We start from the raw sequence: 14047 nt of genomic DNA, 5'->3' as shown, positions 1-14047 counted from the left end.
TTTGTCTGAGGTCTCTGATTTATTGAAGCAAACCTTTCTTGTTTGGACTATCCTGAATTGGTATCTGCAACTCCAAGAGCTTTAGCTGGAACAACCTCCCATAGCATTTTATCTGTTCCCATCTTGTGGCAGATTTTTGGGAAGACCGTAGGGACTATAGGGACCCTGGCAAGGCCTCAAAATGATTTTTTTTATTCTTAAGAGTGACAAATGGGATTCAAGACTGACTATTCACTCTTGTTTTTAAGCTGAAGGCACTAAGATTTCTTTGCTCTTTTCAAGGGATAGTCTGCAGATTAGGGAGGAGGAGACTATATGTCTACAAATCCCCTGTTAAAAATCTTTTAGAAATCAGGCTCTCTCACTCTTTGTTTTTAGTGTAGAATAGGAAGAAATCTTCCCCTGTCCAAAAAAAGCTCAGAGGGTAATGACTGGATGTCACCAGGGCCTGAGACAAGTCATACAAGGGATGATATAGTCTTTCAAACCCTACCCCTCTGTGGTGACAGTCCCTTGGGAATGCACACCCTCTCCGCAGTTCTAGACTAGGCCGACCCTGCAGTGATCTCCCCACCACTATCAGCCAGCCATGTGAACGATGCCAGCTCTGGGGGCATGAGGACCACCTGGGCTAAGAGTCCACTTTTGGGCAGAGAACAAAGTGGCCAAGGTGAGATTAGGCAGTATTTGTAGCACATCTGATTGATTGTTATTGACTGAGCCCTCTCTCTTGGCATCCGAAATTTTCTGTTCCACTGTGAGGACAAAGGATCTCAGTATGGTCTCACTTGGAGAGGAAGGGAACTCTGAATCTACAGGCCCTGAGAGGGACATTTATTATTTACCTTCTGTATGGGTGAAGCTTGGCTTTAAACCTAGCCTATATCCCTAGGCTTCATTTTCCTAATTAAAATGAAGAGAGTAATATAAAGTCTGATAATACAAACTTTCTGTGAGGGTGAACTGAGGCAATAAATGTAAATAATTTAACACAGTGCCTAGTATGCGGCAGGGGTCAATAGATGCTCATCCTTTCTCCTTGCCCTTATAACCTGACATCCCCCAAATTCTTACCGGACAAATGCACAACATGAGGCAGCCTGCCTGAGCTGGCACTCATCTTTGCTCTCCCCACAATGCTTCATCTATTACAGACAGAGCTGGGTGTTTGCTGGATGAGTGAGTTGCTTATCAGTGTGTACCACTCCCAAACCCAGAGGAGGCACCCACTGGGACAAATGTATAGCTCTTGGCCTAGGGGGAGACCACCCAGTTACCTCACATGACTTCCAGCAGGGGTTGAGAGCCAGATAATCCCCACTTAGGTCTAGTGGCTCTAGATCAGGGTTTCTAAGAGCTCATTCCAAGGCTTCATGCCAACTGCAGTGGGGCCAGGGCCTTTTGGGGCTGCTTACCTTGTTGGATACAGGCTTAACTACGATGTTCACATCGCAAGCGATCTTTCCCACATTGCTAATCTTGAACCGAGCCTTGGCCTGATGACCCACCAGGACATTGCAGAAGATGAACTTGTTCTCATCCTCCACGAACAGCCCTCCACTCTCTATTGTCTGTAGGATGTTGAGCAGGTTGGCACTGCTACAAATCTGGTGCTCCTCAAATATCAAGGCATTGTTGTCAGTCACAAAGGCTGGAGAGAATGAGAGACAAGGCCTGATAGCCCAGTTTCTGTTTTTCTGTAATTGCTAATGTCAAGATGTGGATTCTGATGGAGGACAGTCATAGCTGTAGAGGAATTCACACAAGGGGGTGGGAGTGATGGCACAAATTCCATCTTCTCTTCCTTTTTTGTACTGCTCTTATTGGTTGTCAGACCCCAACCAATATGTTTCTCCTAGTGGTAAGGAGAGGTTAGATCTGGGATCTGGGGTGGGCTCAGGAAGGAAGTGGGCATTTGGCCCATGTTGATGCAAAGCAACAGGGTTCTGATGGTCAAAGCAAGAGGAGTTCTCTGCACTTTACCTGAATCTTGCCTAGTTAAAGCTAGAGTATGCACAGTCATTGACCACTGCTCTCTGTACATATGTTGCCTCTAGGGAATAGCTGGGCCATGAGCAGGATTCAGTGGTCCTGGGTCTTGCGCCATATCCCATTACTGACTCCCAGATAGCACTATTTGTCTGAGAATTCCTGGACCAAACTCTAGAAGACTAGAAGTCTAAAGCTGCAAATCTTTTAGGTGTATATGCCTTGTAAGTCTTTTAAGGAAAAATATGGCTAAAGACACTAGAGGGAGTTCTAAGGACCTATAGGAAGCAGTGCAGCCATTTCGGCTAAACATTTGCATGGTGGGAAGGGGAGGGTCTTTTAAGAGGGTGCTGTTCAATCTGAGTGCTCAGTACCTGGTAGACAGGCTTCGGCCAGCAAGCTGTAAGGAATGCCAGCTGGCTGGTCTCTTGGGTCTCGGTCAGATATATCGATGGCTATGAATTCCTCACACCTTCCCACCGGGTCAGCCACGCAGTCGACAGTGATCACTTGAATTCCTCCAGAAGGGATGGAACCGAACCCGGGGTACACAGTGAACATGCCATGGGTAAAGCGAGCCTGCAGGAAAGGTGGAGGGGTTGGGAGGGGTGGAGGTAGAGTGAGTGAGAGTCTAAGCCCTTACACCAGAGTTTTGAGATGGTGTTAAGAGGGGACTGGTGGGCTCCCTGTGGGAAGCCTGATGCAGGACTCAATCCTAGAATCCCAGGATCATGACTTGAGCCAAAGGCAGATGCTCAACCACTGAGCCACCCAGGTGCCCTGATTTCTTGTCTTTAGTGTTTAGAAGTGTGACTATGATGTATGTGGGTGTGGATTTATTTAGGTGTGTCCTATTTAGGATTTGCCCTGATTCTTGAATCTATAGGTTTATATCTTCTGCTAAATTTGGAAAGCTTTCAATCATCATTTCATTGAGTACATTTTCAGCCCAACCCTATTTCTTTTTTTAAGGTTTATTTACTTATAATCTCTTCCCCCAAAGTGGGGCTCAAACTCATGACCATGAGATAAAGAGTAACATGTTCTACCAACTGAGCCATCCAGGGTACCCCCAGCCCAACTCTATTTCTTAACTCTTTCTAGAACTTTGATGACAGCGATGTTAGAGTTTTTCCACAGGTCCCTCAGGGTCTGTTAATTTTTTTATTCATTAGACTCAAATAGATTTTCTTTTCTTTTCTTTTCTTTTTTCTTTTCTTTTCTTTTCTAAGATTTTATTTATTTATTCATGAGAGACACTGAGAGAGAGGCAGAGACACAGGCAGAGGGAGAAGCAGTCTCCATGGAGCCCAATGGGGGACTTGATCCTGGGACTCTAGGATCACGCCTTGAGCCGAAGGCAGATGCTTAACCACTGAGCCATCTGGGTATCCCTCAAATAGATTTTCAACAGAACTCAAAACAGAGTCTATTTTCTCTCTGGTTTGGATTGGGCAGAATAATGGCTTCCCAAAGATGTTTACATCCTAATCCCTGGAACCTGTGAATATGTTACCTTATATGGAAAAAAACCTTTGTTGATATGATTAAGAACCTTGAGATGGGGTATTATCCTGTATTATCCTGGGACCAGTGTAATCACAAGGGTCCTTATATGTGGAAAAAGCAGGCCTAAGGTACATCATTATGGAGGAGGCTGGAGTCATGTGATGTGAAAAGAACTGATCCACCATGGCTTGTTTTGAGGATGGAGGGAGGAAATCATGAACCAAGAAAGACAAATGTCTTCTAGAAGCTGGAAAAGGCAAGGAAACGGATTCTCTCCCAAAGTCTCCAGAAAAGAATACAGCTTTGCCAATACCTTGACATCAGCCCAGTGAGACCTATGTTAAGCTTCTGACCTACAGAAGTATAAGCTAAAAAGTTTGTATTGTCTTAAACCACTACACTTGAGGTAATTTGTTATGGGAGCAATAGGAAAGAGAGATAGGAATTTCTATTGTTCTGTCTTCAAGTTCACTGATTATGTTTTCACTTTCAAAATTTCCATTTGGTTCATTATATCTTCTTTTTCTTTGCTGAGAACTGACTATGTTTTAATTTATCTCAAGCATATTTGTAATTGCTCTTTAACATTTTTATGTTGCTGCTTTACAATCTTTGTCAGATAATTCTAACAGTTATATCAATACTGGCACTTATTACCTATTTTCAGTTTGAGATCTTCCTACTTTTTGGTATGGTGTGTGATTTTTTGAGTTGAAACCTGGGAATTTTGGCAATTATGAGACTCTGGATCTTATTTAAATCTATTTGGCCTGACCTTCTCTGACACCACTCTGGCAAAGGACATGGGGGCACTGCCTCATTACCACTAGGTGGGGTGGTGGTCCAAATTCCTCACTCTTACAACTGCTAGGCAGGGATGATAGTTCCTGTTCCCCACTAGTCCTAGACAGATGCCTACCTGGTGGGGAAGGGTAGAGTGCCTTGTTGCTCTTCTGCTGATGCCTTAGGGTAGGGAAGTCCATTGTAGGGGAGGGAGGAACATTTCATTACCATTGGGTTGGGGTGGAAATCAAGGCTTCCCATGGGGTGGCTTCACTGACAATGGTAGGGGATAATGAAAACCCTAGCTCCCTACTGGGCATTCTCAAACACAACTTTGCCAGGGTTTTGGGGTACCTCATGAGAACCTGGATAGGGTATAAATCTAGACTCCCCAATGTCCTTTGCTAGCAGAGATTAGGTAGGGCCACAGATTTTCCTGTTGTGTTTGACTGTAATAGAATAGTCCTTATCTGAAAGTTTCTATCCTGCTAGGCTGCTCTTTTTCCTGGCCCTTTGGCTAGTGGGAGCAGGCTTTGGTTGGGTTTTTTTTGGGTCTGTGTCTATTGATGTTTCTGGGTTTCTGGCTCCTTTAGCACCCAGTTTTAGATACATGAAGCAAAAAGAAAACTCAGGGAACTCACTATTGTGATGTTCATTGGGTCCCAATGGTCTGGGTCTGATTTTTTTCTCTCTACCCTACCTTTTAGTCTTCTAATGTTTGTTTTTTTTTTTTTTAAATTTTTATTTATTTATGATAGTCACAGAGAGAGAGAGAGGCAGAGACACAGGCAGAGGGAGAGGCAGGCTCCATGCACCGGGAGCCCGACGTGGGATTCGATCCCGGGTCTCCAGGATCGCGCCCTGGGCCAAAGGCAGGCGCCAAACCGCTGCGCCACCCAGGGATCCCATTCTAATGTTTGTTTTGCACACAATGTACAGAGTTTTTAGTTGTATTTAGTTGGACAGAATAAAGAAAGGCATATCTACTTCATTGTACAAGAGCAGAAGTCTTAAAATCTGCTTTTATTTAAGCCAGTCCAAATGGGCTTTCTTTCTTATAAACAAATGATTCTTGGTTATAATATATATGAAGGCTGAAACTTAATTTTAAGGTGATGAGGAGCCAATGAAGGTTTTAAAACAAAAGAGGATATCTAAATTAAAAGCCAATGGCTTAAAAAATAAATATCAATGGCTTGTCTGAAAATGAAGTGGTGTTTCAATAGAACTAATATTGCTGCCACAGTAGGTTCAGATCCTACTAGCTAGGGAGGTATCTGTTGCAAGACTTACTCAGGAGGGAACTAGTGGGGAGGTGGCCTTCCAGAGTTCCTGTGACAAGGAAAGTGTGCTCACCTGGTTTGGGATGTTTACTTCTTTTTGAACAGCATCAGAGAACTTGGCTGCTTTGGAAGGGCTAGTCTTGTAGAAGCTATCGCTTTCCCGGGATCTTGCATGTCTAATATGGCTGACTCTGATTAAGGAAGCAAGGGTACACTCTCAGGTTGAGGTGGTGACATTAAATACTACCTATCTACTAGTTCTATTGTCTCTTTTCCTAGGAAAGGGGTAGATGGCCACGGGGGTACCCCGTGACTTATAAATAAGTCAGCTTATTTATATATCATTAGTCAACCTCATCTAACAATTGTAAGAAAACTTTGTAGTCATTAGAGTTATTAATTATGATTCATAGGACATTGAAAATTACTGCAAGAACACAGTAATGTTTAAATGTTTACTTGAGTTCCCTGAAAAGCAGTGTGTGAAAATTATTTCTAGAAAATCATTTGTAGATTAACCTGATCTTAAAAAAGTGAAATGTCAAATAAACTTAAATTCTGTCCTTTTTCTTCACATTTATAGTCATGGTGTTTTAAAACTGAGTTTGAGCAATAGCTTAAACATAGGTTCTGGTGGCTGTTTTACCCAATAATTAGTTTGTCTAGAGGTCACTTAACCTACAATGTCAAATGCATTTGAGGTGCAATCTTAAACTTTTGAGAGTTTTATACAGTTGAGCATTCACTTGCTTAATGACCATAACAACTAAGTTCAACCCCCCTTTGCACATTTTGCATGAATTTGTACATACTAAAATGAAAACCAAACTAAAATTAAAAGCAATTTAAAGCAAAATACAAATATATCTATAAACAGTATTAAATTATTATAAAATAAATGCTAAAAAATTAAGTTGAAATTAAATTTGGAAGCAAGAGACATTATTTTTTTTGTGTGTGAAGCAAATATCAGTATTAATAAGCAAGAATCATTCACCAAGTTTTATTATAAAAGCCACTGAGAAAAACGGTAGGACTTTTTTTTTTTCTCTTTTGAAAGAGTCTTTATATAGCTTAACTCAAAATTTCTTAATAGGTCCAAACTTAGCCACAATGGAAGAGGATATCTACAAAAATTCAAAACAATTACAAACAAGGTGTGTTGGATTTAAAACAATTAATTGGAAAGTCCATTTTAAATTAATTAATTAGAGAGCCAATTAATTAGTCAGGACAAAGCGCCTTGGGAATGGGTAAAACTATCCTAAATTTGCCATAAAAAGAACATGACAACTAAAAGCACTCAGAAAGGTAAATTGTTTCAGTGCATTGATTAAGAGCTGCTTTTTGAAGGATGCAGAGTTTTGCTGTTGGAACAACTAAGCTGTTGTGATACAGCATCTTCATGCAGAGAAGGTAAAAGCAAAGCAGTCCTGGTGGATAGAAGGTGTAGCATGCTTCTCTAGTCTATGTTTCCCGGGTACCTTCTGCACACCCCCACATGAAGCACAGTTATGATTTCTTTTGACTTAGCTTGTGGTTATAATAGTCCCCCAGCATCCTACAGAACAATAACCAGGACAATGACTTCCTGTGAGTCTTGTAGCATTCTAGAAGCACCAGGGCAATAGACACAACCCCATGAGGAAGCCTTTACATCTGTTCAATTAACTTTATCATATATCTGACAGCAGTAAGAAAGCATATGAAATCTGTGGTCAGAGATGTGGGTTCAGAACTGAGATCTACTGGTGATTTCTTGCCCAATCTTGGATGAGCCATTTTAAAACCCTATTGACCTCATCCCACAGAAGGGGATTGGGTGAATTTAGATAAAATAAATGAAAGCTCTTTGTAAAAGAGAATGCGCTAATTAACCAGGGAATGGCCTGAGTTAAGTAAATTCTTGTCTTACGCTTTCTTTTGATGAATGGGGCTCTCCCCTGTCAGCCTGTAGAGGGCGTACTTGAAGTCCGTAACACCTTGATTTTCTATGGTGAAGGTGATGCTTTTCCGACTGCCGCAGATCAAAGCGCCAAAGTTGATGATGGAGGAGGGGCTGATGTTGTATTTGGAGTACACTGCGTTCACAGAAAACTTAATTGGGATGCTGGCAATGATTTCACCTCCTTCTGTGATATTGGGCTCGATAATCTAGAAAGGGAGGAAGAAGTAGGAAGATGTCAGCCACAGTGCCCCAGGGTTCCCAGGACTGTCTATTTCATTCTCTGTTTTCATCACTAAAATGAAGTCAGTTTCATTTTCTTTATATTATTGCATCAACTGATATTAAACTTACTGTGTACCAGCCATGGATCAACGTGGACTGACTTGACCTCCTCTTTCACTTCCCCACTCTGCTCTCGTATTTGACTGAACAGGCTATATTGCCTGTCTGGCACTCTCAATTCCTGATGACTTTGCACTCCCACCCCCCACCTGACCTACTTCTGCCTGCTAGCTAGGGACCAAAAACACAAACCCTGGAACATGGGCTAGACCATGCACTCTTCCTTTTGAAATGAGTCCAACAATCCTGCCACTGAGTGAATCCTCCCTGTGAGCTGTTGTACCTGACAGCGCAGAACTGGCTGGTGCTCAATCTTCACTTCCTTTTTGGCACGAAATGACACCTGGACATTTGTGGGCTTTTCCGTTGCAATTAATGAGCCTTTCTTGGGTTGGACTGAGATCATAGAATTTACATTGGTTGACAAAATCCCTAAGGAATCCACAGAAAAGCTGAAAGAGAGGAATGAAAGGTCAGCTGCAGTCATTATGGGGAACCCAAGATACTAGAGAGGAGACTCCAGACTGTTGAGTGTCGCCTTGCCTCTGGTCCTGCTTAAGCACTGCGTCTAGAAGTACCACTAGAGAGATCTTGTGGGAGATCTCTAACAGGGCCACTTGAGGCCGGATAAGGACCAACTAAATTAATTCATCCATTTGTCTGTCTGTCTCTGTCTCCCTTCCTTTCCTCCTCCCCTCTCTGAGACTGAACACAGCCCACACACAGGGAACAGTGATGCAGAAGTCAGAGGATCTAAAGAGGGAGAGAAAGTGGAGGGAGAGGCCATTTAACAGAGGTACTTGTACAGAGAGGCCATGGCCCAATGAGGACGAGGTGAGAAGCCACAGAGAGCAGCAGACTCATGAGAATGACAGAGGAACTGGAGCAGGAACAAGGAATATAAGCTGAGGTGGGACATCTGGAGTTGCTGTGGGGACCTAAATGGTGTTCCCACACTCTAGGAGACCTGGCCACTCTACTGCCACATGCTTGCTACCTGAGCTTCCTCCATTCTCTGCAAGTCCTTCCTTCCTGCCTTTTTTTAAAAAATTTATTTATTTGAGAGAGGAGGGAGGGAGGGAGGCAGAGAGAGAGAGAGAAAGAGAGATAATGAGTAGGGTGAAGGGCAGAGGCAGAGGAGGAAGAAGTAGACTCTCCACTGGGCAGGGACCCCAATATGGGGCTCAATCCCAGGACTCTGGGATGGTGACCTCAGCTGAAGGCAGATGCTTAATAGACTGAGCCACCTAGGCACCCACTGCAAGTCCTTTCAATGAATTTTGATCATCTGCTCCAACCTGAGGGTGACTAGTCCATGTAACCTAGAAGAACAGAACTAATGCTCCATGATAACCTACAACAAAGCTCACAAGCGGCCAAGATTCCATTCAGTGCTAATTCTAAGGTGACAATGGCTTTCTTCTAGGTTTGTTAAATTTACATTTATATTTATGTATTTCAATGTATGGGTCTAGTTGTGGTAGCCCTGAGGTAGGACCTCTCTCATTTCAGCCTTTTTTAAAAAAATTTTTTAGCTGAAATGAAACTATCATGAATGCATGGAATTTCTTCTATGAGGGCAAGTCCCTTTATCAACCATCTATTCTTCCAGAGGAAGGACAATCTTCCCCAGAAGAGACTGGCCATGGGTGTTGGCACTGCCTGCAAGGGTTTGTGTGGCCCTGCCTGAGTGACATCCTCCCTCCCCCACCCACTGGCACCCTTTCCTCTGAGAAATCTCCCTTATTTGGTGTTTCATATTTTATCTCAGGAGATGAGCACAAGCTGGCACTCCTTTCCACCAGGCCATCATTTGGGTTCTACAACATAGTGGTTCTTAAAATTAAAAAAAAGAAAATTGCAAAAATCCCTTTTCTTCCCCACATGGAATCTTATGTGGAATGCCAACGTATGAAATAGATATGAGCCGAAAGGAGGGAAGGAAAGCTGAAGGCCAGCCAGGTCCTCATCTCTAGTCTCTCCCTCCACCCTCAGAACCTTCCCTCACCTAGTATATCTTCCTCCCAACCTCTCCCTGTGAGTCTCTCTCCCACCCCCAGATCTCTGTGGCTCTGGGCGCTTCGAGAGGGACCTTAAGGTCCCTGTAAAGCCACAGAGTTGAGAGAAGTGTGAAAGTCTCTGCTCTTAATAGTTGGAGTTCCATTCACTTGCAGCCCGAGAGAGGCTAAAAGCAGAGACGGTTCTTATGATTTCCTCAATCAAGTTTCTGTTTTTTATCTCTCAGATAAGATTTTTCTCCCCATGAGTGGATGTGGATGACTATGTGCCTGATGGTTTTCAGGTTACCTGAACATGATCTCATATTTCCCACGGTTCTTCAGCTGCAGGGGCTGTTTCACCTCTTCCATGACCCTCACAATCCCGAAGTCGAGGCCTCCTTCAGCTCCTGCAGAGTCCAGGGGCCAGGATGGGGGGGTGGGGAGGGTGAGAGGATGGCGAGGGAGTGAGAAGTGGGGGAACTTCTTTTTGAAGTCACATGGAAAATCCATGGTGACAAGTTCAGAGAATTTGTTTTCTGAAAACACTGTGGCTAAAAAGCCCTCCTATAATTGAGTCTCAGCAAACAAACAATAGACGCTGCTCTTACATTGAATTCAACTTGAGTAGCTCTAGCTTCCATTTTAGGACCACTGTCTTTCCTGTCATGCTTTCTTCTTTTTTTTTTTAAACATTTTTTTAAAGATTTTATTTATTTATTTATTCATACACACACACGCACACACACACACACACAGGCAGAGACACAGGCAGAGGGAGAAGCAGGCTCCATGCAGGGAGCCCGACATGGGACTTGATCCCGGGTCTCCAGGATCACACCTCAGGCTGCAGGCGGCGCTAAACTGCTGCGCCACTGGGGCTGCCCCCTTGTCGTGCTTTCTAATAGCTAAAGCTAAAGTTTTTGGTATTTAAAAATTTTTTTTGCATCAAGAAATATAGTTAGAATATTACATTTAAATTTGTATTGTTTTAACTTAGCACTGCATCATAAGCATTTCCCCATATAATTAAAAGTTTCTTATAAATTTGATCTTAATGGTCATATAATATACTGTGATATGCTATTTCACAGTTTACAATATTATTTCTATAGTAATAATGTTCCATCTTCAATAGATAGGTTATTTCGAATGTTCTATTATTACAAATAATGGTGCAATAAATATCCTTGTACATAAGACCAATGACATCTAGGCAAACATGTAGCTCTCATGTCCTATGAATCTTGCTGAGAAGGAGGGCAAGAATAAAAGAGAAGAAGGAAGAAGGAAGAAAGGAAGAAGAAGGAAGGATAAAAGAGAACTGCATGCTAAAATGGAGGGGCCTAATCTGGCATGAGGGCAGTGTGGTGGGCAGAATAATGCCCTGTGCTCCCAAAAGGTGTTAACGTCCTAATCCCTGGGACCTGTGAATATGTTTGGTTACATGGCAAAGAGGAATGAAGGTTGCTAATCATCTGTCTTCTTTCTTTCTTTCTTTCTTTCCTTCCTTCTTTCCTTCCTTCCTTCCTTCCTTCCTTCCTTCCTTCCTTCCTTCCTTCCTTCCTTCCATCTGAGTTTAGAATAGAAAGATCTTGGATTCTCTGGGTGGACACAACATAATCACAATAAAATAGAAGAGGGAGACCAAAGTGGGAGAAATGGTGGCATGAGAAGGACCTGACCCAGGATTGTTGGCTTAGAAGATGGAGGAAAAGGAACTGTGAGCCAAGGATGCAGGTAGGTTCTAGAAGATAGAAAAGGCAAGGAAATGGATTCTCTCCCAGAGCTTTCAGAAAGGAATGTGGCTCCATTGACACCTTGATGTTAGCCCAGTTAGCTCAATTTTGGACTTCTGACCTACAGAATGGTAAGATGATAAATTTGTATTATTTGGAGCCACACAGTTTGTGATAACCTATTACAGCAGTGATAAAAGGCTAATGCAGGTAGGAAGATAAGTACTGACTCTCGGATGGCTGTTCAGAAAAGAGTTCTGCCAACTTTATTATGGCCGTCCCTTGTCATCTCCCGTTGGAGAAATTGAGATTCGTAGTCATGTTGCCAACATTACTCTGGGACTTGCATTACTATTTGCTGAAATTCCACACCCTCCCCAACAACCACTAGTCTTCTTCTACATAAGAAATCTATTGCATTAAAAGATGTGACTTCTAAATACCCTATCCTTGAAGGGGCCAACAGACCTTTCGGGAAGGTGATGTCTAAGGCGACGTCATAAGACTCTGCAAAGACCAAGATGTTTTCAATCTGAACAACACCAACAAGATTGTCTGCATCTAAAACCTGTTAGGATAAAAGGGATTCTTCAGTAAAAGCAAGATCCACCGGGACTTGGAGCTTGAACTATGTACCATGCAGTGGGAATGATGAGGAAAGAGACATGATGGAGAATATTTTAAAAATGTATTTAGTTCTTGTCTTCACTGAGCATTTGGTACCATTATTGTACCCTCATAACATCCTTTGGGAAATGCCAATGTAGACAATTAATATGAGAATGGGGAAAAGGGACTGCATTTTTCATCTTGTCCATTTATGGGGTTTAAATTTTTTGCATGATTGCCACTACGTTATTGAAGTTGGGGCTGTGAGTATGCACTGCAGAAAAGTGTTCCTTGGAACTTATAAAATAAACCTAAAGGGCATTTTTCTGACAGTTAAAATGGAAAACCTACACCTTGTAAATCATCCTTGCTTTACTAATTTTATAAATCTGAATTCTTCTGTTCTTTGTTTCTGCTTCAATCAATGAAAAAAGTGCTAGAGTTTCATATAAAATAAGTGTTTTACTGTTTCTCTTCAGGAAATTTCAGATGTTTTATTTAAATGAACACTTGTACTATTCCAGTTGGAAATGTAAAAAAAAAAAAAAAAAAAAAACAGACAAAAACCAAGCCTTCCCCCTCCCAGCTGCTCACTGTCCCCTCCTTCCCTTCTGTCCTGAGGAACACCTGAACTGGTGTTGGCTGTCATCTGGACTCAACTTTTAACTCTTGAGACAAACAAGGGGCAGGGGGTGATAAAGGGTCCATTCACCACGGGGAAGAGCTGTTGGCAGTGAGGGTAGCTCTCCTGAAGACTCCCTGCCTCTCTACTGGAGTCTCAAGTTGAGAAATGAAGTCACCAGCTCCCCATTACTTGTGCTTTGGTGTTGAGGGGGAAATTTATAGCTGTCCCCAAACTCAAGTTTTAATTCAGTTTCCATCTTTTTTTTCATCACACATTTTGTCAATGTTTCTCAGAGCAAATTGAACCGACTTCAGTTTTACCTTCTTTTGCTGTTTACTCTTTGACAGAGATGACAAGAAGGACTGGCAGCAGGAGGGAAAAAATGGGACAAAGAATTTGTATTATCAGCTCCAGAATTTACACCGTATCTTTCTCCTGATAGATGCCGTGCACCCAGAGCGTTCTATTTCCTTTGCTTTCTTATTGGAGTGTGTGTGTGTGGGGGGGAGGTGATGGTGGAGATTAAATTTATAATTGGGGAAAATAGGATGAACAATTTAAGAAGTGCACAAATAAAATAAAATGAGTTCACTAGAACACTTTTCAAATGGACCAGAAAGCAAGGCATTTCCTCATGTAGATGTTGAAGGAATATAATCTAAGGAAGAGAAGCCTTAGACAACTGTGAAGGGGCTTGAGGGGAAACCCACTGTGTCTGCTCTGACTGGAACACATAGGGATGCCATATCATACCTAAAATTTAAAAAGTTTCCATATCGGTTGGTAAATAGCTGTCACTTGACCTCCACGTATCTCCTCTTATCTGCCTCCCCCACCACTCCCACCATGGGAACTTCTAGAGTCTCCATGATCCAGCACCAGAAGGATGAAGCTGACACAGCTGGGTCCCTAATACCAGCCATGTGGCCTGGGTTCATTGTGCAGAGACTGGTGTCTGGATGGAGACTGATGTTTAAAATGTTGACTATCACCCTCTGATATTCACACACAATTGTTGATTAAATGAATCTATCAGTATCTGTGTTCAGCTATCTTAAGAACTGTCATAGGTGGGTGATAAGAGAGATTGGGTCCATTGAATGGGCCAAAAAGTAGAAACAGGATTAATTTATATAAATAACAGTTGGAAATCTGAACTCAACCCAAGGAAGAATTATTAATAGTCAGACCTGTTCAAAGGAAGATCAGGCTGCTTTGAGATG

The 14047-nt window shown here is 42.4% G+C and overlaps 1 protein-coding gene across 1 annotated transcript in view; it reads right to left on the bottom strand.

Annotated features, from left to right (window-relative positions):
* The window catches only part of HYDIN (HYDIN axonemal central pair apparatus protein), a 362906-nt gene that overhangs the window by 61629 nt on the left and 287230 nt on the right, over positions 1-14047 (bottom strand). Inside the window, exons 54-60 of the mRNA XM_055304626.1 lie at positions 12059-12158; positions 10162-10261; positions 8138-8306; positions 7480-7718; positions 5638-5755; positions 2364-2568; positions 1416-1651 (exon numbers count right to left, since the gene is read on the bottom strand). Of these exons, the coding sequence (XP_055160601.1) occupies positions 1416-1651; positions 2364-2568; positions 5638-5755; positions 7480-7718; positions 8138-8306; positions 10162-10261; positions 12059-12158 (1167 nt within the window). The remainder of the gene's footprint in view (positions 1-1415; positions 1652-2363; positions 2569-5637; positions 5756-7479; positions 7719-8137; positions 8307-10161; positions 10262-12058; positions 12159-14047) is intronic.

The sequence above is a fragment of the Nyctereutes procyonoides genome, unplaced genomic scaffold (assembly GCF_905146905.1).
Source record: "Nyctereutes procyonoides isolate TBG_1078 unplaced genomic scaffold, NYPRO_anot_genome, whole genome shotgun sequence".
Lineage (NCBI taxonomy): Eukaryota > Metazoa > Chordata > Mammalia > Carnivora > Canidae > Nyctereutes > Nyctereutes procyonoides.
Note: the sequence above shows the minus strand (reverse complement) of the source record. Positions and strands in the feature narration are given on the sequence as shown.